The 26,577-nt window shown below is 39.5% G+C and overlaps 1 protein-coding gene across 1 annotated transcript in view; it reads left to right on the top strand.

Moving 5' to 3' along the window:
- Window positions 1-26,577, top strand: part of LOC111158545 (SMAD family member 9) — a 42,436-nt gene that overhangs the window by 6,155 nt on the left and 9,704 nt on the right. The window contains exons 3-4 of the mRNA XM_022520640.1: window positions 3,044-3,307; window positions 15,125-15,346. Coding sequence (XP_022376348.1) covers window positions 3,044-3,307; window positions 15,125-15,346 — 486 coding nt within the window. The remainder of the gene's footprint in view (window positions 1-3,043; window positions 3,308-15,124; window positions 15,347-26,577) is intronic.

Here is a 26,577-nt window from a genome sequence, read left to right as displayed (position 1 = left end):
CACTTTGCATGGCTTGCGTCTAGTAGCTTCTGGGCAAACAGTGTTTTTGTAGTGTGTCATGATTTTACTCCATGCAACTAGAGCTTATTTCAGGAGTATAATTTCTTTTCTATATAAAATACCCACATATAAAAACCACATGAGTTTTGAAAGAGATACAAAATCTTTTCAGCTCTGCTCTGCACCCCATATGCGGCAGGAATAACTCCTGCCACTGTTCTCCCCCAAGTGGTGCTTAGTTGTTAAGATAGTGTTGTATTTAAAAGGTGGCATAAAATTGAAACCAGTGTCTGTAATCTTACTATGTCATATTTGTAAGCAGCAGTTATGATCTAGAAATAGAATTTAGTAATTAGGAATAGCTATTGCTATGGATTGAACATTTTTGTGCCCCCTCTCCTTCATATGTTGAAAACCTAATGCTTAAGGTGATAGTACTAGGAGGTGGGGGCGGTTGCTTTGGGAAATGATTCAGTCATGCAGACAGACCCTTACAAATGGGGTTAGTGTCTTTATTAAAGAGGCCCCAGAGAGATCCCGCATCCCTTTCCACCCTGTGAGGGCAAAAAAGGTCCCAGTCTGTAGCCTCAAAGAGAGCTTTCCCCAGAACCTAACGATGCTGCACCCTAATCTTGGACTTCCCGCCCTGGAAACTGTGAGAAATACATTTCTATTGTTTATAAGCCACACACTGTATGGTATTTCTATTATAACAGTCCAGATGGACTAAGACAGCTATGTTTTGAGTGGAAATATTTAAAAATATGACCAGTGCGTATCTAAGGTAAACTAGCCAGTCAAGCTGAATGCCAGCCGGGATGATTACCATTGGTTTTCTTTACAGAAATCACTGCCTTTGGTTTTAGGTGAATGGTAAAAAATACATTATCAAGACATTTGTTTCAATAAAGGAAAACAAACCTTTTTTTTTTTCTTTTTGGTGTCTCAGATCTTTGGCCCATGAGGAAATAGAAGTTTCTGCCTCTGGATGGTGTGAGGCATTATATTTAACAATGTTAGGAATACCCTATAGATATTTTACACTACAACTGAAGTTACAGAGATTATCCCAATTCTTTTTCATCCAAAAAAGAAAAATGAGTGTTTGTTTTGAGCCTTGTTAGCATTATAATGAAGTGTCATTGCAGAAGAAAGCCATATACCATGGACTCTGTTGGGCCCCCCCTTCCGGGCCATATACCATGGACTCTGTTGGGCCCCCCCTTCCGGGCCATATACCATGGACTCTGTTGGCCCCCCCGCCTTTCATGAATCAGGTCATCTTTTTGTTCCCACATACTCATGGAACACATAAAAGGAAGTGATGGCTTATCATCCAGCTCATTTTTAGATGATGATGTGGAGAGTTCTGTAATGTCATACATTATACACATAGACACATACACTGGGTTTTTAAGGGGGAAGAATTCATTTGTTTCTCTGCCACCCTCAGCTGGGGTGGTTTAGTTTTAAAACTTCATTTACCTGTTTGAGTTTATTTTCTAACTTGCTTGTTAGGAAAGAGATAAACGTATGATGGCAGAGAAGTGGTAGACTTTGTGATTGATGTTATTGTTATTTTATCGCTATTGTTGTCATCTGTTTATTCCAAAACATTTACTTTTTATCAAAGTTTTTATCAATACTTGCATGTGGTAACAAACCAGTAATATTATTAAAAACAAGAGCTACCCCATCCATCTCCAGAAACAACTTCTCTTAATCATTCTTGGTTAGTTCTTTTTTTGTTCCCTCCATTATTACTAAAAATTATGGAGATAACTCTAGATAATATATTTATACATGTAGACGATATGTTTATACATTAATTACTAAAAATTATGGAGGTAATCCTATATAATATGCTTATATATCTGTTTCTGAACCTTTCACCTTCAGGTAATTTCATTGACTAATACAAAAGATGAGGACTTAGCTAATTTATATTAACTTCTTTCTTCCTCTTTTTAAATGTCTGATATCTATCTTGTAGTTTATTTATTTATTTATTTATTTTTGGCTCTTCAATTGATTTCCATTTTGGCAGCTGGGGGTAAGGATTATTTTCCCTTAGAAGAGCTTTGCAATTGCCTTTGACCACTTCCTCCTTGTTTTCTCTGCTTCTCTTTCTGGAACTTACTTTGGTCACAGGTTGTACCACATTTATTGATTATCTTCTTTGTGCCAGGCACTCTGACACTTTAGAAGTCCGTAAGAACTAGGAATGCCTGGATAATACTTGCCCTTGAAAATTGCATCCATTCCTAACATTTTGTATAGAATCAGGATCAAAACCACTTTTTTTTTTAATGTGGAACCCAGAAAAAACACACATAGGGCTTTGTTTATAAGTTTTTTTTATTGATGCTTATCTTTTACTGATTTGCTTTGTATTACTCTCTGTTTATCTTTTACTTAGTCATTTTTAGGTACCTTTAAGAGCTTTCTGATAAAGACAAGTAGATTTTTTCTTTTCTTTTCTTTTCTTCTTCTTCTTCTTTTTTTTTTTTTTTAAACTTTAGCAACACTAGGCTGCCTGTCTGAATAATTCAACATGGTCTCTGAAAGAAAAATATTCTGGGCATCACTTAGAAACCAATTTTGCCTTTTAAAAAAACCAAACCACTTTATTGGCAGAATCAAAAGAAGACACAAACAATTAGTCCTGCAGAAGGCCAGATAATAGGGCAGTTCTGGTAATTTCTGTGGTAGGAATGAATAGGCAGTCTCTTTAGTGTGCTGACCTCAGAATGATTCTCCTCTAAACTTTTTACTGTGATACTCTGCTTAATATTCAGTTTGCAAGAGTGTTTAAGTACTAAACACTGGTGTTTAGTTTGCTTTACCAGCTCACTTTCTGGGAAACGACGGAACCTTAATTGACAGCTTTACAATAAGCACAAAGAATGGTGGGTGGGCAGTTCCCAGAAAACAGAGCTTTATCATGAAGAAAATGGGCAGACACAAAGAGTAAGCGTCCACTGGATTTTGTGCCGAGGAGCCAAAGCTCAATTCTAATCCACTGGTTCCTTTCTTATCCTAGTGCTGCCTCCCGTCCTCGTGCCAAGGCACAGTGAATATAACCCCCAGCTCAGCCTTCTGGCCAAGTTCCGCAGTGCCTCCCTCCACAGTGAGCCTCTCATGCCGCACAACGCCACCTATCCAGACTCTTTCCAGCAGCCTCCGTGCTCGGCCTTCCCTCCCTCTCCAGGACCTGGGCACGTGTTCACACAGTCCCCGTGCACCGCTGGCTACCCTCACTCCCCAGAGAGTCCTTCGGAGCCAGAGAGCCCCTATCAACACTCAGGTCAGTGAAAGCTGCTGTCCCTCTACGTGGAGTTTGACCCAACGCAATCAGTTATGGTGGGACCATCCTAATTACTGTCACTGTTACTCACATTCATATGGAACTTTGCCGTTTACATGGCCATGTCCTGTGGGCCTTCGGACCCACCCACCTCTAAGATCAGGGCCAGTTGGGAGCAGTTATCCTAGAGCTACACATATCTTTGCTCTGGTTTCTGGCTCTCACCCTCTGGAAGATGCTAAACGGATTTGAACAGCATCTCTGGGACTTTCCAGGGATTTTTTTGTAAGGTGGCAGAAATAAGATGATCAAATACTTCTCTAACCCAAGGAGAAAGACTTGACCTGAGGGTAAGCAACGTGAGGGGTCCATGCTTGGCCTTTTCTTTGGCTGTCTCTTTCAGTAAACACAGGGAGTCCCAGCCTCCAAAAGATGAATGCTTAACGTCCCCGGGGCAGAGTTGGGCCCCACCTAGCCTGTGCTTCTCCTTTTGTGCTGTGTGAAGCCAGCACAGCATCTTGAAGACAGAGCTAGTCAGTAAACGTTTGCTGAACTGAAAAAGCCAATGGAAGGGACATCCTGTGCAAAAGGGAGAATCAAGCACATTGTCACAGTTGCACATGCCGCCGCTCCTATAAAGTGGGTCCAAGTTAGATCATGAAGAAGAGATTTACATGCACCTCTTGAGTGTGAGATGAATCATATCCTGAGCGACAAATTCTTAGAGGCCAGCCTAAACTCATCTGGCGCTAAATGTTACAATCTGCCTCATTCATGTGTTCATATATTCCTTTATTTAACGGATATTTATGGAACACTTATTATATACAAGCATTGCCTTGGGGAGCTGGAAGGAGAATTCAAAGATGGGTAAAAAATGTCCCTGTCCTCATAGAACTTATAAAATGTGGGAAGACAGAAAAGGAGGTGCCCCTTCCTTTCTGAATTATTCAGTTCTGCCTTTTGCTCCATCAGCAATACAGCTACTATTTTCATACACATCTACTATTGCATTTATCACACTCTGTTATATAATTCCTCATTATATATTCCTCCCCCCCATTCAACTGCCAGTCATCTTCTCTTTTTTATATGTAGCGCAGGTCCTAAAACACAGTGCTTGCTCATCAGTTGATTGCAGAGTAAACAAATCACCACACAGGCATTTGGAACTGGGTCAGAGCCTAGGGTTATAGCTCTTGATGTTACTGAGACAATAAGTAATGGCAGAGCATCTACTAAGTGCCGGGCACTGTGCTACTGCGAGAGGTACAATGATGATTGAGTCTGACAAGAGTCTCTGACCTTCAGGAGGCAGTAGCTGTTGAGAACAATCATGTAAGTAAGCAATGAGGCTGTCACAGTCCGGACAAGTAACGGTAAGGACCTGAACTAAGAAAGGGATGTGGGGAGGGGAAAAAGACAAGGATTTTGAGGAGACAGACTCAATAGAACTTGATGCGGGGGTGAAGGCAGAGACTCTGGGAGGGAGCTCAGGAGTCATCCACTCAGTGGGGAGGAGATGGTTGCTGTCTTACAAGGAGCTGGATTCACCAAGAGAGGGACACAACAGGAAGAGAAGTCATTTGAGGACAGAGCCAAGGTTAAGGGACAGGAGGATAATTATGTCACAGAACACCTGTTTACTTGAAACATATCTGTGCTGTAACATATCCTGCACTGGTGAAACTCAAAGTTTGATGTTTTTTCCCCTCTTCCCACCCATGAAGGACAGACCCCAACACCTCTGCAGAAGCTGGTTCGTTTTCATAGAGGGAATGGCTCTTTTAATTTCAAAGAAAATAATTATTTTCTGAATGATTAACAGCAAAATACAACCTGCAAAACAGACCCATCGATAAGTGAAACTAAAAGGAGATTCTGAAATTTAATAGTTCAGCACCTTATTTCTTTTACCAGCTTTATTGAGATATAATTCATATATCATACAGTTTACACACTTAAAGTGTGCAATGTAGTGATTTTCACTTATTAATTTTTAAAGTTGTGGTAAGATATATATCTCATAAAGTTGGACATTTTAACCATTTTAAGTGTACAATCCAGTGGCATTAAGCGCATTCACAGTTCTGTGCAACCATCCTCACCATCTATTTCCAAAATTTTTTCATCCACCTAAACAGAAACTCTGTGCCTATTAGCAGTAGCTCCCAGTTCTTCCCCTGCCCTTTCCTCCTGCCCCTGGCAACCTCCAGTCCACTTATTATCTCTGTGAATTTGCTTATTCTAGGTACCTCAAAGAAACGGAATCATACAATATATGTCTTTTTGTGTCTGGCTTATTTCAATTAGCATAGCGTTTTCATAGTTCAACTATGTTGTTAGCCTGTGTCGTTTACTTCATTTTTGTGATTAAACAATAATATTCCAAAATAAAGATACACCACATTAAAAAAAAAAATTTGTTGACTGATGGATATTTGGGCTATTTCCACCTTTTGGCTGGTGTGGATAATGCTGCTCCAAACACTAGCAGGCACGCATCTGCTTGAGTCCTTGCTTTCAGCACCTTTGAGCATATGCCTAGGAGCAGATATGGTGACATGGCAACTCTGTGTGCAGCCCCTGAGTTTTACAGATAGACGTACTCTGGGACCTGCAGAAGAGCCACCTTGCTCTATAACTTTTTCGCCAGGCTCATAGTTTATTTTCCCACAGGAAAATGTCTTACCCGTGGTTGCACGATGTGGTCTGCATTCGCATTGCCAGCAGTGCCTGGGGAATGTTCATGGCCACATCCAGCCATTGATCTCCAGACTCAAATTGCTGAGGGTGGGACCAGGAAACTGCATCTTTAACAATTTTCACTGGTGACTTTGATGCATGCTTAAGTGTGGGAACTACTTGGATGGACAAAATTCAGTTTTCAACAAAGGCAGACTGATTCAACTTTTTATGCCACTGAACTCTACCCACTGCTAATGTAACAAGACGATTATGAAGTGACATTAGGAATGTATACAGGAGGAATCAGTAATTCTGAGGTTCTCACTAAAGAGGTTTTCGTCTGCTGCAGGAGTTTTTATTGTGTTGTGAATTACTTTCTCCTAAGATCTGATCTACCGAATGCACAGCATTTGCCTAGGTATGATCACTGCCCGATTATAGGAACTGATACTTGGGGAGAGGAGCTCTTCTCCGCATGCCTTGGGCATAAGGTTATAATCAGGTTTCCACTGTTGTGCATTTTGGAGGCACATTTGGAACTATCTTAGAGACTGCGCATCCCTGCGGTCATTGTACCATCCATGGCAACAGAGGAATTGGAAAACTAAGCTCAAAGAAGGTTTAACTTTCTGTTTTGAAAGCCGGGCAACAGACCCCTGCGCTATTGAGAAAGCTAGGAGAATAGCTCCTTGATTTGAAAATCTTATGAAGTCATTGGAACTTAAAACTCTTTAGGTAACTCCCAAGTCTGTGGGAAAACTAATTGACCGTTTAGTGAGGATGTCAGGACAACAGATTTCTTACAGTGTCACTGCAGAATAGCCTGATGACGTGACTGGTCTCTCTCCAGCAGTAGCACTATGCGCCAGGCCCAGGAGTTTCACAGCGAGGAAGGCTGGAGCTGTCTTAGTGTAGTGTATCGGTTTTACTGCTTTCTTTTAGTTGACATACCACCCAGCCTTATCAGGCCACAGGAACCCCAAGGACCCAGAATGGCTGACCCATAGATGCCACAGCTGATAGTCATTTAGTGCTGTCTGTCCTTAATGGAGGTAAATTTGTAGATGAATAGCTCAATGAAGCTGTTTTCTTTCCTTTTTTTTTTTTTTTTAATATTTTATTTATTTATTTGTCAGAGAGAGAGAGAGAGAGCGAGCACAGGCAGACAGAGTGGCAGGCAGAGGCAGAGGGAGAAGCAGGCTCCCCACAGAACAGCCATATACCATGGACTCTGTTGGGCCCCCCCTTCCGGGCCATATACCATGGACTCTGTTGGGCCCCCCCTTCCGGGCCATATACCATGGACTCTGTTGGCCCCCCCGCCTTTCATGAATCAGGTCATCTTTTTGTTCCCACATACTCATGGAACACATAAAAGGAAGTGATGGCTTATCATCCAGCTCATTTTTAGATGATGATGTGGAGAGTTCTGTAATGTCATACATTATACACATAGACACATACACTGGGTTTTTAAGGGGGAAGAATTCATTTGTTTCTCTGCCACCCTCAGCTGGGGTGGTTTAGTTTTAAAACTTCATTTACCTGTTTGAGTTTATTTTCTAACTTGCTTGTTAGGAAAGAGATAAACGTATGATGGCAGAGAAGTGGTAGACTTTGTGATTGATGTTATTGTTATTTTATCGCTATTGTTGTCATCTGTTTATTCCAAAACATTTACTTTTTATCAAAGTTTTTATCAATACTTGCATGTGGTAACAAACCAGTAATATTATTAAAAACAAGAGCTACCCCATCCATCTCCAGAAACAACTTCTCTTAATCATTCTTGGTTAGTTCTTTTTTTGTTCCCTCCATTATTACTAAAAATTATGGAGATAACTCTAGATAATATATTTATACATGTAGACGATATGTTTATACATTAATTACTAAAAATTATGGAGGTAATCCTATATAATATGCTTATATATCTGTTTCTGAACCTTTCACCTTCAGGTAATTTCATTGACTAATACAAAAGATGAGGACTTAGCTAATTTATATTAACTTCTTTCTTCCTCTTTTTAAATGTCTGATATCTATCTTGTAGTTTATTTATTTATTTATTTATTTTTGGCTCTTCAATTGATTTCCATTTTGGCAGCTGGGGGTAAGGATTATTTTCCCTTAGAAGAGCTTTGCAATTGCCTTTGACCACTTCCTCCTTGTTTTCTCTGCTTCTCTTTCTGGAACTTACTTTGGTCACAGGTTGTACCACATTTATTGATTATCTTCTTTGTGCCAGGCACTCTGACACTTTAGAAGTCCGTAAGAACTAGGAATGCCTGGATAATACTTGCCCTTGAAAATTGCATCCATTCCTAACATTTTGTATAGAATCAGGATCAAAACCACTTTTTTTTTTAATGTGGAACCCAGAAAAAACACACATAGGGCTTTGTTTATAAGTTTTTTTTATTGATGCTTATCTTTTACTGATTTGCTTTGTATTACTCTCTGTTTATCTTTTACTTAGTCATTTTTAGGTACCTTTAAGAGCTTTCTGATAAAGACAAGTAGATTTTTTCTTTTCTTTTCTTTTCTTCTTCTTCTTCTTTTTTTTTTTTTTTAAACTTTAGCAACACTAGGCTGCCTGTCTGAATAATTCAACATGGTCTCTGAAAGAAAAATATTCTGGGCATCACTTAGAAACCAATTTTGCCTTTTAAAAAAACCAAACCACTTTATTGGCAGAATCAAAAGAAGACACAAACAATTAGTCCTGCAGAAGGCCAGATAATAGGGCAGTTCTGGTAATTTCTGTGGTAGGAATGAATAGGCAGTCTCTTTAGTGTGCTGACCTCAGAATGATTCTCCTCTAAACTTTTTACTGTGATACTCTGCTTAATATTCAGTTTGCAAGAGTGTTTAAGTACTAAACACTGGTGTTTAGTTTGCTTTACCAGCTCACTTTCTGGGAAACGACGGAACCTTAATTGACAGCTTTACAATAAGCACAAAGAATGGTGGGTGGGCAGTTCCCAGAAAACAGAGCTTTATCATGAAGAAAATGGGCAGACACAAAGAGTAAGCGTCCACTGGATTTTGTGCCGAGGAGCCAAAGCTCAATTCTAATCCACTGGTTCCTTTCTTATCCTAGTGCTGCCTCCCGTCCTCGTGCCAAGGCACAGTGAATATAACCCCCAGCTCAGCCTTCTGGCCAAGTTCCGCAGTGCCTCCCTCCACAGTGAGCCTCTCATGCCGCACAACGCCACCTATCCAGACTCTTTCCAGCAGCCTCCGTGCTCGGCCTTCCCTCCCTCTCCAGGACCTGGGCACGTGTTCACACAGTCCCCGTGCACCGCTGGCTACCCTCACTCCCCAGAGAGTCCTTCGGAGCCAGAGAGCCCCTATCAACACTCAGGTCAGTGAAAGCTGCTGTCCCTCTACGTGGAGTTTGACCCAACGCAATCAGTTATGGTGGGACCATCCTAATTACTGTCACTGTTACTCACATTCATATGGAACTTTGCCGTTTACATGGCCATGTCCTGTGGGCCTTCGGACCCACCCACCTCTAAGATCAGGGCCAGTTGGGAGCAGTTATCCTAGAGCTACACATATCTTTGCTCTGGTTTCTGGCTCTCACCCTCTGGAAGATGCTAAACGGATTTGAACAGCATCTCTGGGACTTTCCAGGGATTTTTTTGTAAGGTGGCAGAAATAAGATGATCAAATACTTCTCTAACCCAAGGAGAAAGACTTGACCTGAGGGTAAGCAACGTGAGGGGTCCATGCTTGGCCTTTTCTTTGGCTGTCTCTTTCAGTAAACACAGGGAGTCCCAGCCTCCAAAAGATGAATGCTTAACGTCCCCGGGGCAGAGTTGGGCCCCACCTAGCCTGTGCTTCTCCTTTTGTGCTGTGTGAAGCCAGCACAGCATCTTGAAGACAGAGCTAGTCAGTAAACGTTTGCTGAACTGAAAAAGCCAATGGAAGGGACATCCTGTGCAAAAGGGAGAATCAAGCACATTGTCACAGTTGCACATGCCGCCGCTCCTATAAAGTGGGTCCAAGTTAGATCATGAAGAAGAGATTTACATGCACCTCTTGAGTGTGAGATGAATCATATCCTGAGCGACAAATTCTTAGAGGCCAGCCTAAACTCATCTGGCGCTAAATGTTACAATCTGCCTCATTCATGTGTTCATATATTCCTTTATTTAACGGATATTTATGGAACACTTATTATATACAAGCATTGCCTTGGGGAGCTGGAAGGAGAATTCAAAGATGGGTAAAAAATGTCCCTGTCCTCATAGAACTTATAAAATGTGGGAAGACAGAAAAGGAGGTGCCCCTTCCTTTCTGAATTATTCAGTTCTGCCTTTTGCTCCATCAGCAATACAGCTACTATTTTCATACACATCTACTATTGCATTTATCACACTCTGTTATATAATTCCTCATTATATATTCCTCCCCCCCATTCAACTGCCAGTCATCTTCTCTTTTTTATATGTAGCGCAGGTCCTAAAACACAGTGCTTGCTCATCAGTTGATTGCAGAGTAAACAAATCACCACACAGGCATTTGGAACTGGGTCAGAGCCTAGGGTTATAGCTCTTGATGTTACTGAGACAATAAGTAATGGCAGAGCATCTACTAAGTGCCGGGCACTGTGCTACTGCGAGAGGTACAATGATGATTGAGTCTGACAAGAGTCTCTGACCTTCAGGAGGCAGTAGCTGTTGAGAACAATCATGTAAGTAAGCAATGAGGCTGTCACAGTCCGGACAAGTAACGGTAAGGACCTGAACTAAGAAAGGGATGTGGGGAGGGGAAAAAGACAAGGATTTTGAGGAGACAGACTCAATAGAACTTGATGCGGGGGTGAAGGCAGAGACTCTGGGAGGGAGCTCAGGAGTCATCCACTCAGTGGGGAGGAGATGGTTGCTGTCTTACAAGGAGCTGGATTCACCAAGAGAGGGACACAACAGGAAGAGAAGTCATTTGAGGACAGAGCCAAGGTTAAGGGACAGGAGGATAATTATGTCACAGAACACCTGTTTACTTGAAACATATCTGTGCTGTAACATATCCTGCACTGGTGAAACTCAAAGTTTGATGTTTTTTCCCCTCTTCCCACCCATGAAGGACAGACCCCAACACCTCTGCAGAAGCTGGTTCGTTTTCATAGAGGGAATGGCTCTTTTAATTTCAAAGAAAATAATTATTTTCTGAATGATTAACAGCAAAATACAACCTGCAAAACAGACCCATCGATAAGTGAAACTAAAAGGAGATTCTGAAATTTAATAGTTCAGCACCTTATTTCTTTTACCAGCTTTATTGAGATATAATTCATATATCATACAGTTTACACACTTAAAGTGTGCAATGTAGTGATTTTCACTTATTAATTTTTAAAGTTGTGGTAAGATATATATCTCATAAAGTTGGACATTTTAACCATTTTAAGTGTACAATCCAGTGGCATTAAGCGCATTCACAGTTCTGTGCAACCATCCTCACCATCTATTTCCAAAATTTTTTCATCCACCTAAACAGAAACTCTGTGCCTATTAGCAGTAGCTCCCAGTTCTTCCCCTGCCCTTTCCTCCTGCCCCTGGCAACCTCCAGTCCACTTATTATCTCTGTGAATTTGCTTATTCTAGGTACCTCAAAGAAACGGAATCATACAATATATGTCTTTTTGTGTCTGGCTTATTTCAATTAGCATAGCGTTTTCATAGTTCAACTATGTTGTTAGCCTGTGTCGTTTACTTCATTTTTGTGATTAAACAATAATATTCCAAAATAAAGATACACCACATTAAAAAAAAAAATTTGTTGACTGATGGATATTTGGGCTATTTCCACCTTTTGGCTGGTGTGGATAATGCTGCTCCAAACACTAGCAGGCACGCATCTGCTTGAGTCCTTGCTTTCAGCACCTTTGAGCATATGCCTAGGAGCAGATATGGTGACATGGCAACTCTGTGTGCAGCCCCTGAGTTTTACAGATAGACGTACTCTGGGACCTGCAGAAGAGCCACCTTGCTCTATAACTTTTTCGCCAGGCTCATAGTTTATTTTCCCACAGGAAAATGTCTTACCCGTGGTTGCACGATGTGGTCTGCATTCGCATTGCCAGCAGTGCCTGGGGAATGTTCATGGCCACATCCAGCCATTGATCTCCAGACTCAAATTGCTGAGGGTGGGACCAGGAAACTGCATCTTTAACAATTTTCACTGGTGACTTTGATGCATGCTTAAGTGTGGGAACTACTTGGATGGACAAAATTCAGTTTTCAACAAAGGCAGACTGATTCAACTTTTTATGCCACTGAACTCTACCCACTGCTAATGTAACAAGACGATTATGAAGTGACATTAGGAATGTATACAGGAGGAATCAGTAATTCTGAGGTTCTCACTAAAGAGGTTTTCGTCTGCTGCAGGAGTTTTTATTGTGTTGTGAATTACTTTCTCCTAAGATCTGATCTACCGAATGCACAGCATTTGCCTAGGTATGATCACTGCCCGATTATAGGAACTGATACTTGGGGAGAGGAGCTCTTCTCCGCATGCCTTGGGCATAAGGTTATAATCAGGTTTCCACTGTTGTGCATTTTGGAGGCACATTTGGAACTATCTTAGAGACTGCGCATCCCTGCGGTCATTGTACCATCCATGGCAACAGAGGAATTGGAAAACTAAGCTCAAAGAAGGTTTAACTTTCTGTTTTGAAAGCCGGGCAACAGACCCCTGCGCTATTGAGAAAGCTAGGAGAATAGCTCCTTGATTTGAAAATCTTATGAAGTCATTGGAACTTAAAACTCTTTAGGTAACTCCCAAGTCTGTGGGAAAACTAATTGACCGTTTAGTGAGGATGTCAGGACAACAGATTTCTTACAGTGTCACTGCAGAATAGCCTGATGACGTGACTGGTCTCTCTCCAGCAGTAGCACTATGCGCCAGGCCCAGGAGTTTCACAGCGAGGAAGGCTGGAGCTGTCTTAGTGTAGTGTATCGGTTTTACTGCTTTCTTTTAGTTGACATACCACCCAGCCTTATCAGGCCACAGGAACCCCAAGGACCCAGAATGGCTGACCCATAGATGCCACAGCTGATAGTCATTTAGTGCTGTCTGTCCTTAATGGAGGTAAATTTGTAGATGAATAGCTCAATGAAGCTGTTTTCTTTCCTTTTTTTTTTTTTTTTAATATTTTATTTATTTATTTGTCAGAGAGAGAGAGAGAGAGCGAGCACAGGCAGACAGAGTGGCAGGCAGAGGCAGAGGGAGAAGCAGGCTCCCCACAGAACAAGGAGCCCGATGTGGGACTCGATCCCAGGACGCTGGGATCATGACCTGAGCCGAAGGCAGCTGCTTAACCAACTGAGCCACCCAGGCGTCCCTCAATGAAGCTGTTTTCTAAGAGCATTTTCTATTACCCCAAAACAAAACAAAATTAAACAAACAAACAAACAAACCAAAATGTGCTAGCCTGCTATTTCACATGTCCTTGAAGAGGCAGAGAGCACGGCTTGGCATTCTGACTTTGGCATTCCTCATCACCATAGAGTGAATGTTAGTTTTTCATCCTGGTTGCTAGAGTAAGTTAATTTTTTATTCTAACCTAACATTTAGACGCTTGTAGTTCTTGATGTTTAGTACAGAAATGGGTGTTTAAGTTAGCAATTTTATCCCCATTGTGTTTATACTATAGTTTGTTTTTTTTTTTATAATTTTTTTTTTTTAAAGATTTTCATTTATTTGACAGAGCACAAGTAGGCAGAGAGAGAGAGGAGGAAGAGGCAGGCTCCCTGCCGAGCAGAGAGCCCGATGTGAGGCTCGATCCCAGGACCCTGGGATCATGACCCGAGCCGAAGGCAGAGGCTTTAACCACTGAGCCACCCAGGCGCCCCTATACTATAGTTTTGTAGCGGTGTCTTTGATTTAGCTTAGAGGGGAGCTCAACATAAATATGTAAATATATGCAAATATGTAAATGCACATGAATATGTAAACACACACAAATATGCAAATAGGGTCTAGATAAATATGTAAATAGGGTTTTTACAGAATTTTATCTGTTTCTTAAAATAGGCTAGGTAAATAAATGTTGCTCGGTTTTAATGTTCATGTAAGCCGCACGGGGATCTTACACAAAGGCAGATTTTGGTTCCTTAGATCTGGGGTGGGATCCAAGAATCTGCATTCCTCACACGCTCCCAGGTGATGCAGAGGAACCACACTGAGTAGAGAGTCTAACAGGCTTACGATTTTAAGTCTGTAGGGGTGAAGTCTTTTACAAGTACAGGTCCTTTTGTAAATCAAATAATAACCCCCTAATTTATGTTTCATAAATTTATGTTTCAGTGCACATAGGAACACACCGTAGATACAAGAATTACTCGGGTATCCAAAGAAAAGAGAGCGAATATAATCAGTCAAAAGACAGAAAGAGTGTGTGGCAAAGAAAGAACTCTGAACTTTGGTTGGTTACTGGCAACTTAATTACTTTGAAAAATTTAAGGTGAAAACATAACGTTTATGGATATCCTGATGAAACATGTGCTGTCTTTAAAAATACCTTATGCTGTATAAGTACTCCATATGTATACAATGGAGAATGTGACTCTATCTATGTAGAAGTTTTTCTTTTTTTCTTTCTTAAGTAATTTTAAGTCCTGTCCAGTATTTTTGATTTGGTTTTCATCATATCCAAACTATTATTTTTTCAGCCTTAGTTTTTTGGAAAATGATACTCTTGTCACCAGGACTCTGTTCAGTCCAGTGGCAGTGATATGTTATCTTTAACACATAGAGAGGAGGCAACCTGTCCCCTTCCCTGGAGCTGTCTCCTCTCGGGGTGATGGAATTTATATTAATCTGTTCATACTGTTGTTTGTCAGACCCCCTCAGTACTAATACATATGAGTACAAATGCTCTAACCATGGGAGAGTCACAAGGATCGCGGCCTCTGTGCCGCACGTGTGGTGACCAGATGAGCTCCCCACACAGATCTTCCATCAGTGGACAGGTTTGGAGAGATCACAGAGAGCATCTTTGTCTTGCAGCACCTCTCCTGGTTAAGAGCATGAATGTTGTCCAGGTGGGATCGTGAGACGGGAAGCCAGGCATGACGGGAGTGATGTGCTCTCTGGTTCTTTTCCTTCCAGACTTCCGGCCAGTTTGCTACGAGGAGCCGCAGCACTGGTGCTCAGTCGCCTACTATGAACTCAACAACCGAGTTGGGGAAACGTTCCAGGCCTCCTCCCGAAGCGTACTTATAGATGGATTCACAGACCCTTCAAATAACAGGAACAGATTCTGCCTCGGACTTCTTTCTAATGTAAACAGAAACTCAACAATAGAAAACACCAGGAGACACATAGGAAAGGGTAAAAGCAAATATGTCATTCACGTATATGTTCTCTGGAGCGAAAATGTGGGGAGAGAAACAAGCCACGGATTGGCCACGTAACCCGGCAGGCTGGTGAGCCAGCAGAAGGCCTGAGGCTGCAAGGTCGTGGTCTCTCTACTTCTAGGGTCAGCATAGCATCTTTCAGAGGGTGGATTAGGATAAGTATTAAGACAAAAGTGGTAAGACAAACAAGAGGATAAATGTGAAAGCAGGATGAAATTACTAAATAGAATTACCATGAATTATTTTTTGAATTGCCCAAAGATGCTAAATAAGAATACTTCAGAGGAGGAATTCTGGTGGGGGGTTATATTCTATCAGGTAAAGTGACCTTTGGAGACTTAGAAGCCAGGTAGTGAAAATCATGACAATTTATATAGGGAAAACTTTGGTAGCGATTGGGGTTCTCCTGTGCTCAGGATTGTTATGAAGCCAGATGGACACAGGCCTCCCTGAGCTTTGGCCAACGAAGCTTTGAAGCCTTTCTCATCGGTGTGATCAATGGTAGAAAATCCCATCTGAATGTGAGCCCTCACTGTGTATCTTTAAATCATCTTCTTTACATTAGAGTAGCTGGTAGTGTTTGACACCTGGTTGTCCACTATTATGTCAGACTACCGTAGAATCATAGTAGTACAGAACCTTTAGAGTCATTTTATCTTTCCTCTTTCCATCCAGCCCTCAGACCACCTCAGGAAGGTAGACACAAATCTTTTCTTTCAAATTTCCAGGGGAGATTCATTATTGTACCTGGTGATACATTCTAATATTCTTCCTAGCATGCTTCCTAAATGTCTCTGTCATAGAAAACCTACAAGCCATTGGTTAGAAACAGGTTGAATTTATTCATTGATGTCCAATTTTTTTTTTAAGATTTTATTTATTTATGACAAAGAGAGCTAGCGAGAAAGGAAACACAAGCACAGGGGAGCTGGCAAGGGAGAAGCAGGCTTCCCGCTGAGCAGGGAGCCCGATATGGGGCTGGATCCCAAGATGCTGGGCTCATGATCTGATTTGAAGGGAGATGTTTAATGACTGAGTGAGCCACCCAGGCACCCCTTCATTGATGTTCTAATGGTGATATTTATGTTTATTTATATCCTATATTTTTGTATAGTGGCTTTTTTTTTGTTTTTGTTTTTCCCATAGTGGCTTTGAGATGGCTTATAGGAAAACTTTGCAGTGAAATGATAAATGGAAAGTAGAAAATCAGGAACAGGGAGTTGGGGGCAGCAAGGAAGGAGAAGGCAACTAAAGGTTAGCATTGTGGCTATGATTAAAATTGTGCTCTAGGTTTTCTGACAGGGAGGTCAAAAAATGGAAACACAACTATAATATAATTTTTATCCCAAAGGAAGAAACATAGCCATTCTTCAAAGGAAATAATACTTTCCCTTTGACTGAATTCTATAATAAATTTCTCAGATACTATAACTTTACTTTCAAATGGTTTTTATAAGAATCTTCAGGTAAAATTTAAAGGCAGAATATTACAACATAGTATTGTGGGGCTGGCTGTGTGCTGAGGGGCTTTCTGGACTGGTCTGCATATGAGACTTCTACTGATGCCACTTGGTCCAAAGATAGAATTCAAACATGAAAGGACTGTTGAATGCCTTCTGGGAATCTTTCTGCAAGTAGCTCTTTGAGGGTGCTGCTGATGCAGACATGGGAGTTGAGGTTCTGTGTGTTCCTGCCTGAGAGCTAATCCCCAGGTTAAGAAACCATAGGAACAAGAGCTAGGAATGACAACCTTTTATGAAAATCAGGAAGTCCACCTAAGTGCTCAGTGAATGGAAGGGCCCTCCACCCTCATGTGGTTCCCCAAGGCAAAGTCAGTGTTTTTCAGAAAGCTGTTTGGAAGTGCTTTCCTGAGAAAATGATTTTTTTAGAGGAGATATAAACCATGCCATAAAGCATGGGGAAAAATTAGCGTCGAATATTTTTAAAGGAAGAGCTGTCGGTCTTTTATGAGGTCAGGGGACTGCTTCTTAGGTGCTCCCTTGGATTGTTTGGTTTTGAGCAGCATGGCTTCCTGGAACACCAGCCTGAATAAATTTGCAGCAAAATGCCTGCAGTCATTAGTGAATAAGTTAACTTGTTCTTTGGAGTTAATTAATCGAGACACTTAGATTTCAGAGATAGGCATTCATCTCACAAATCTTTGTTGAGAATCTATTCTTAGCCAAACTGTCCCACCATTAGGGATGCAGCAGTTGGAAACAAAGAAACATAACAAACAAAAACAAACAATAACAGGCTTTCATTGGTTACACATAACCAAGGAAAGACAGAAAAGGAATAATGTTTTATATCTCTAAGGATTTGTCTAGAGGAAAACAGAGGAGGGGAAGAGATTGGGGAGAACTTGTTAGGAAGTAGAATGGGATAGCCAGGGAACGCTTTCCTAACCAGGTGACATTTGAGCAGAAAGAAAAATGCAGTTAGTCACATGGAGGGGGAGCTTTCAAAGCAGAGGGAGCAGCAGGTGCAAAGGCCCTGAAGCCTGCCTGGTATATACATTGTAAGAACAGCAGGGAAGCCAGGGTGAGTGGAATAAAATGGATAAAAAAGTGGGGAAGTTGTAGAAGAAGAGGGGAGAGGACCAGGTCACAGGAGTTTACAGATCTGAATTTTCACTTTAAAAGGATTCCCTGGCAACTGCAGTAAAATTAAATTGTTAGCGAGGGAAGAGAGAAACATTTTTGTTTTTAAGATTTCATTTATTTATTTGAAAAAGAGGGAGACAGTCAGAGAGGGAACACAAGCTGGGAGAGTGGAGGAGGGAGAAGCAGGCTTCCCGCTGAGCTGGGAGCCCTATGCGGGCTCATCCCAGGACCCTGGGGCCCTGACCTGAGCTGGAGGTAGAGGCTTAATGACTGAGCCACCCAGGCACCCCAAGGGTGAAAGATTTAAAAACACACGTGAAGGAGAAAACTGAAAGGTATATAACAAATGTTAGCTTTGATTATTTCTGGGCTGTGCATTTGTGGATGAGTTTTATTCTCTGCATCCCCGCATTCTCTAAATTGTCCCTCCTGGGCTTTCTTGCTCATGTGAGGATGGAGGCGGTGGGACTTGGCCTGTCAGGGCAGGCCAGGATTGCTGCAGTGGTGCTGAGAAACATCACAGGGGGCGCAGCCCAGCCCAGCAGAAGCGCTGAGTGAGTACTGAGGTGGGCCATTCTCTGTAGTCCAGTTGGGCCCCACCCTATTTGTTCATCATATTGTCCAAACAGACTTAAAATTTTCAGATTCAGATTTGGGGAACTGACCTTGCCTCCAGGCCAGTGATGGCTTTGTGTGAATTCTAAGAAGCCCCTTTCTCAAGAGAAGTTACTGCCATCTTCTGGAGAAGCTGTATAATGATGCTATAAATCTTGGAAGGCTATGAAGCACACCCTAGAATTGTGCAGTGCACAACAGTGGGCACCGTCCCACCGAGGGCCTGTCCCCTGAACCAAAGTCCTGGTGTGGATCTGGAAATTTGTACTTTTATATTATTACTTTTCTCATCATATGTTAAAACATTTTTTATTTTGGAAAATGTCAAACACATACAGAAGTGCACAGAATCATGTAAAGAATATTCATATCACCCTCTCCAGCTTCTGTAATGATTCACAGTGAATGCATTCATATCTGCTGTCCCTCCACAGTATTTTTGCAAGAGTATTTTAAAGTAAATCTCCAGCTTCATATCCCTTCATCATAGATTTGAGTATTTATCTATCTATAGAAGGGATTTCTAAATATAAGTACCATTATTACATCCAGAAGTAGGCACTTTCTTAAAGCTCTAAATGATCCTGATATTCAGCCATGTTTTTATTTTTTTTTAATTAATTTTTTTTAAGATTTTATTTATTTACTTTACAGAGAGAGAGAGAGAGATCACAAGTAGGCAGAGAGGCAGGCAGAGAAAGAGGAAGGGAAGCAGGCTCCCTGCTGAGCAGAGAGCCCGATGCAGGGCTCGATCCCAGGACCCTGAGACCATGACCTGAGCCGAAGGCAGCAGCTTAACCCACTGAGCCACCCAGGCGCCCCTCAGCAGCTGGTTTTATCATCTACTGCTGGCCTTTCTACCTCGGTCCTCTTCCTGGTCTGGTTAGATATTGCAAATACCAGGGGCCCTCGCTATTGAGAGGTATCTCAGGCCAGTTTTAGGTCAACCTCCAATATATTCCTGAGAAACGGATTTCCAAAAAATGACCAAATGGCAGATTCCATAGAGGGCACAGCACCTAATAATGTAAGGGTTTATACCCTTCATAATGTCATAAGCTTCAGGGCCTGGCTGGCACCTTGGTGGAAAAATATCCTTGGCCTTCAACTATACTGACATTTCTCCTTTCCAGAGCTGAGCCTGGAATGGGGTCTTGAACTTCTGCTAGTGAGTGGATTGTACTGGAGCCATGCACTAAGACCAGATTCATTTAACTGTGGTAATTTAAAGATGCTATCTACTGAAGACTTTGTATCATATTAGCCTTGTTTTGGTTTATTTTGTTGGCCATATATTGTGAATATATTTGAGTTTGACCAGAGAGCAAGGGAAATTTCAGATGAGGAGTGTGTCACAAAAAAGAGTCAATATCTAAATTAATGTTTTTGCAATCTGTAAAAACAATTTCTTTTGGAAAAAGAAACAAATAACTAAACCTCAGAATGTGCAAGTGGGTGATTCATATATTCCATAGAGTGAAAACGTTAAATTCTGAAAGCCTTTAGGCTGTGATTTTCTTGTCTCTCCCCTGTAACCTAAAATAGATGGAGGAAAAAGACAGCAGAGAGAAGGAGGGGGGATTAAATGAATCAAGAGGGGGACTGTCAAAGCTGCTATAAAGTCTGCAGGAAGGCAATAGCAGTAAGGAAAAGTAAAAAGGCTACAGTCATAAAGATGATGGCATTTGTGAAGCAGCGGAAAGAAATGTCAGAAGGGGTGCTTTCTAAATCTGAATAATATAGGACTTAGACATTTCACATTCTAGATTATTTTATTGGTTCAACCAATCCACCTTGTACTAAATTTTGCATGTGCAAATAATTGGGTGCTCCAATAGAAAGCCTTAAAGGCTTAGGTAATACATTTATTCTATTACTCTATACCCATCATGAATTTTTTTTTTTTTTTTAGATTGGGCTAGATATGTTTCATAAGATTAGCTTTAGAGTATATCAAAATTTGATAATCCTCTAAAACAGTGGTTTCCTAGCCTAGCTGTGCTTTTGGATTACTTAGTACTTTTTAAAAAAATTTTATTATTTTTCATTGTGACTTCCCAGAGGTTATCCAAAATCTACCGTATTCAGAATTCAGAATATTGGAGGCGATATATCTGGGAATCTGTGACCTGAAAGTTTTGCCGCATTTGGGAACCATAATTCTGAAGCAATGGTAAGGAAATTGATCTAGTTAATTAATAATTTTCCAGTAGTTTAAAAAGACAGAAGTTATACATTAAATAATTACCACTTTATTTAAGGAAAAAATGAGCACATACAAGAGAAATTATTTTGTGTATTATTTGCCTGATGTTAGTTGTAAGCTGTCATGAGACCAGTTTTGGCTAAGAAGTAATATTCTTTGAAAAAAGACAATTAGAAATGGACTTCAGGAGGATAAAAGTGAGGCCTGTAAGTTAAAATGAAGAGGGAAGAAAAACAGCATCACTAGACTAGAAATCAGAAGAAATATGCTTAGTGTCATCTTCAAACTGGAAACTAGCCCTACTTGCTTTCCTGTAAAATAAGTCAGTTGGATTTTTTTTTTAAAGTCTGTCTCTTCAAATTTTAACACTCCATATGCTATGATTCTAGAGACTATTGGATTTAGAGATAGCACAAGGTAAAGTAATAATTTAAGTTGTTAGTATACTTGAGATATCTTTGTCTTAGCATTTATCAATAATTAAAATTGCTTTGTTTCAGTTATAAAAGGTGACATTTCTTTATATTCTATCAAGTCTTTGAACTAAAAGCCCATGAGAGAGGCTAATGGTTTTTTGTTTGTTTGTTTGCTTGTTTGTTTTTGTTTTTTAGTAAAAAGATTTTTAAAGATTCTGCCCTCAGTTTTCTGGACTGTCATGCTTTTTCCACACTTAATTCACACATGTGTTAATTACTGCTAGGCCATAATAAATGCAGTGAACCACCTATTTTAATTAGTTTATTCATTTATTTACATTGTGATTGGACAATGTTGAATGGGTACCCAATGTTGAATGGGTACCACAGCTCTGGGTGCCAGAACTGTGCTGGGTGCTAAGGATATTATGCAGTAAAAGTGTGGAATCTCCACTTACTCAGAGCTTTATGGGCTAGTGGATGAAGTGATGTTCATGACATGATTTCACAATCAATATTAAATTCCACTTGTGATGGGCATTCTGAAAGGAAAGAAAAATTTAGGCCAAGAGCTAAGAGTCAATGTGTCTTCAGACAAGTAGAATGGAATTGGGAAAACTGGAGAAGAAAAATTAAGGCAGAGGAAACTGCAGGTATAAAAATCCAGTAGTTGGAAATAATGTGGAAAGTATGGAGGGTCAAAGAAAGTATGAGGACCAGCAAGCAAGAGGGAAATGTTTTAGAATTGGGTTTGGGTAGTTAATAGAAGTGACCATGTAGACCTTGAAGGCTGTCTGTGGTAGCCAGTGTTATTCACTGGATATTTCTGGTATTCCTTCTGGGAACATGGTACCATGGAGTAGTGCATTTGGAGTTAGGTGAGGCCCTTTGACTTCTTTTGATTATAGACCTTCCAACAGATGTGTAGTGGTATGATGCAGTGGTGTTAATTTGTGTTTCACTAGTAAGTAATGAATGATACTGAACATTTTCATGTTCTTGTTTTTCATCCTTAATCTTACATTTTCATTGGTGAAGTGTCTGTTCAAATATTTTACCTGTTTTTTTTTCTTTAATTAGGTTGTTTGATTTCTTATTATTGAGTTGTGAAAATTCTCTAGTCTGAATACTAGCCTTTTATCAGATGGGCTTTACAAATATTGTCTCCTAATCTATGGTTTGTCTTTTTAGTTTCTATATAGTGTCTTTTGACAATCCAAAGTTAATAATTTCAATAAAGTCTAGCTTGATAAAGAGCTAGTAAGACTCCATTTATAATAGAACTGAAAAGATAAAATACCCAGGTATATATTTAATAAGAAATGTATAATATCTGTGTGAGGAAATATTTAACGTTTTCCAAAAGAGACACAAGTAGACTTAAATTTTAAAATGTCATGTTAGATAAAATTTTTTAATGTTAGATATGTTGATTTTCAAGTTCATAGAGAAAAATAAATAAGACTAGCCAGGAACATCTTGAAGAAGTGCAATGATGAATTAGTCTCACTATATATTAAAACATACTATTAAAAATCTCTGTGTAAAACTGTGATTTTAGAACAATAACAACAAGAAACTAGCTATCATTAGTGAAATGGAGTAGAAGACTGGAAAAATGAATCATGTATATACGGAAATTATGTATATGATAGAGGTGATGTATCAAATAACTACATAACAAATGGGCTTTTTAGTAAATGGCTTTAAAAATAAGGGCTAGCAAGAACTTCATTACACACCTATATCCATACCTGAATAAAATCCACATAGATCTAAAATATAAACTATAAGACTAAGCAAGTGCAATATGAAAAGTGAATTCATTATATAATAATCTGCAAGTGTAAAAAATTTTTCTCACATGATTCAAACCCAGATGCAATTTAAAAAAAACACAAAAAAGAAATAAGAAATTACATCACAAAATCACCATGAGCAGTCAAAATACAAATAACAAATTAGAAAGTATCTCAAAATTAAAGAAACTCTCCCTAAAATATAAAATGTCCTAAAAAAATAGAGATGACAAAACCCAAAAACCTAGTAGGAAAAAAATAGACAAAAGACATACATATGGAGTTCATTTTCAAAGAAAACAAAACAAAAAGGTCCTTAAATGTATAAAAAGCATTTTTTCTCTTTCACTTGAATAAGAGAGATTGGGAAGACTTCTTGGAAATACTACTTCTCATCTGTTTGATGAGTTAAGTCCATATTATCTGGCTTTCTCCATCTCTCCTCCCACCAGGAAATAAAGTGCTTTGACAAAGCTGTTATGAGACAGGCACTCTCACACAATACTGGAGGGAATGGAAAATGACACAAATATCATTGTGAGGAATTTCACAACATACCACAAAATTACACAAGTTCTTTTCCTTTTACTCGGCAATCCCATTTTTAGGAATATATCCTAAAGATACAGCTCAACAAGCACAAAAGGACATATGCACAAATTTTTTCTCTGTTCAGTAATGGGGGGGTGACATAAAGGGTGTTTAAAGGAGCTCTGGATGCTGCTGCATAAGAGAATACCATAAGATCTTAAAACATAATAAGTTCTATCTCTGTACTGAATAAATCTTCAGTGTACATTATTAAAGGAACAAACCAAGTCTCTCAAGAGTATTCATACAATGCTTTCATTCATGTAAATCCGTACTTCTCAACTAGTAGTGATTTTGCCTTCGAGGAAATATTGGCAATGTTTAAAGACATTTTTTGTTGTCATAACTGGAAAAGTGCTACTGGTATCTAGTGGGTACAGGTCAGTGACGTTCAGAATAAACTAATACAACAAAGAACTAATACATCTAGCAATCAGAACTTAGTTCTTCACTAAGAGGAACCAAGGATTTGGGGGAAAAAGACTGATTCTAGATCTAAAATAGGGAAAATACAAGTTGACTTTGGCATATCTTCTTGTACCAGAAAGCAAAGGTGCACCCAGGATCTAGTGAGAGCGTGTCAAGAGGAATGAGGAGCCAGCTTGCAGGGGCTTCCATTGGCCACTATGGGCAAATTTGAGCACAAAGTGTTGCATAAAAAGCATGTCTATAATTGACTGTACAATGTTGAATATGTATTTCATTTAGTGAGAAGTCAAAGACAGAGATTAGAGAGAGAAAGAGATATATGATTTTCATTCTTCATTTTGTTAATGTGTATCATGTTGATTGATTTGCAAATATTAAACCATCTTTATATCTCTCTAATAAATCATGCTTGATTATGGTGAATGATCATTTTAATTATTATTGAATTTAGTTTGCTAATGTTTTATTGAGGATTTTTGCATACCTGTTCATCAGAGATACTGGTCTGTAGTTTTTCTATCAGGGTAATGTTGCCCTCTCAGAGTAAATTTGGTATCATTCCTCCTTCTTCTAGTTTTTTGAACAGTTTAACAAGTATATGTACTAACTCTTTAAATGTTTTTTGAATTAACCTGTGAAGCCATCTAATCCTGAATTTCTATGTGTTGAGTGTGTTTTGATTACTGATTCAGTTTTTTACAAGTAATTGTTCTTTTCAAATTTTCTATTTCTTCCTTATTAATCCTTGGAAGATTATATTATGTAAGGAATTTATTCATTTGTTCTATGTTGTCCAATTTGTTGGCATATACATTTTCATCAATATCTTGATTTTCAGAGTATAGGTCTTTGACTTGGTTAAATTTATTCCAAGGGTTTTTTTTAAGATATTATTTATTTATTTGACAGAGAGAGATCACAAGTAGGCAGAGAGGCAGGCAGAGAGGAGGAGGAGGAAGCAGGCTCCCTGCTGAGTGGAGAGCCTGATGCAGGGCTTGATCCCAGGACCCTGAGACCATGACCTGAGCCGAAGGCAGAGGCTTTAACCTAGGTTTTAATTTTTTTTTTTTTGGTGTAATTATAAATGGGATTATATTTTTAAATTCTCTTTCTGCTACTTTGTTATTAGTTTATGGAAACAAATTTTTATATATTGTATCCCATAACTTTACTGAATTTATTTCTTTTTTTTTTTTTTTTTAGATTTTATTTATTTATTTGACAGAGAGAGATCACAAGTAGACAGAGAGGCAGGCAGAGAGAGAGAGAGAGAGGCAGGCTCCCTGCTGAGCAGAGAGCCCGATGCGGGACTCGATCCCAGGACCCTGAGATCATGACCTGAGCCGAAGGCAGCGGCTTAACCCACTGAGCCACCCAGGCGCCCCTGAATTTATTTCTTTATTCTAATAGGTTTTGGGTTTTTTTGGTGGAGTCTTTAGGGTTTTCTATATATAGCATCATGTTACCTACAAATAGTGACAGTTTTACTTCTTTCTCATCACTTTTGAAACCTTTTATTATTTTTCCTTGTCTGATTGCTATGGCTAGAACTTCTAGTACTATGAGAGTGGATATCCTTGTTTTGTTGTTGAACTTAAATGAAAAACTTTAAGTTTTTCACCTCATGATGTTACGTGTGGGTTTGTCATATATAGCATTTGTTATATTGAAGTATGTTCTTTCTATGTTCACTCTATTGAGCGTTTTTCTGTATCTATTGAGATTATTATGTGATTTTCATTCTTCATTTTGTTAATAGAAATAATGTGAAAAGTATGGAGGGTCAAAGAAAGTATGATTGTATTGAAAGTATATTGATTGATTTGCAAATATTGAACCATCCTTCCATCCCTGAAAAAAATCCACCTGATTGTAGTTATCACTTTAATGTATCATTGAATTTATTTAGTTTTATTATTTTAAAGATTTTATTTATTTATTTGACAGAGAGGAAGAGAGAGAGCACAAGCTGGGGGAATGGCAGACAGAAAGAGAGAGATAAGCAGGCTTCCCACTGAGCCTAACACAAGGCTTGATCTCCCCACTCTGGGATCATGACCTGAGCTGAAGGCAGATGCTTAACTCAATGAGTCCCCAAGGTGCCCCAGGTATTATTGAATTTAATTTGCTAACATTTTGTTGAGGATTTTGCATGTGCATTTAGCAGGGATATTGGTCTGTAATTTTCCCTTTTTTTGGTAGTGTATTTGTCTAATTTTGGTATCAGGGTAGTGCTGGACTCTTCTAATTAATTTGGAAGCATTCCTTCCTCTTCTATTTTTTTCGAATAGTTTGAGGAGAGTAGGTATTAACTCTACTTTTTATGTTTGGTAGGTTTCTCACATGAAGCCATCTAGTCCTGAACTTTTGTGTGTTCATTGTTTTTTGATTAATGATTCACATTTGTTTCTAGTAACCTGTCTGTTCATATCTGTATGTCTTTGGGTCTAAAGTGAGTCTTTTATAAGCACCCCATGGTATAGAAGTTTTTAAATATTATTTCTTCAGATAAGTTTTTATCCCTTTTTCTCTTCTCCTTCTGG

This window comes from Enhydra lutris, unplaced genomic scaffold (assembly GCF_002288905.1).
Source record: "Enhydra lutris kenyoni isolate GAN:26980312 unplaced genomic scaffold, ASM228890v2 scaffoldscaffold60, whole genome shotgun sequence".
Lineage (NCBI taxonomy): Eukaryota > Metazoa > Chordata > Mammalia > Carnivora > Mustelidae > Enhydra > Enhydra lutris.
Note: the sequence above shows the minus strand (reverse complement) of the source record. Positions and strands in the feature narration are given on the sequence as shown.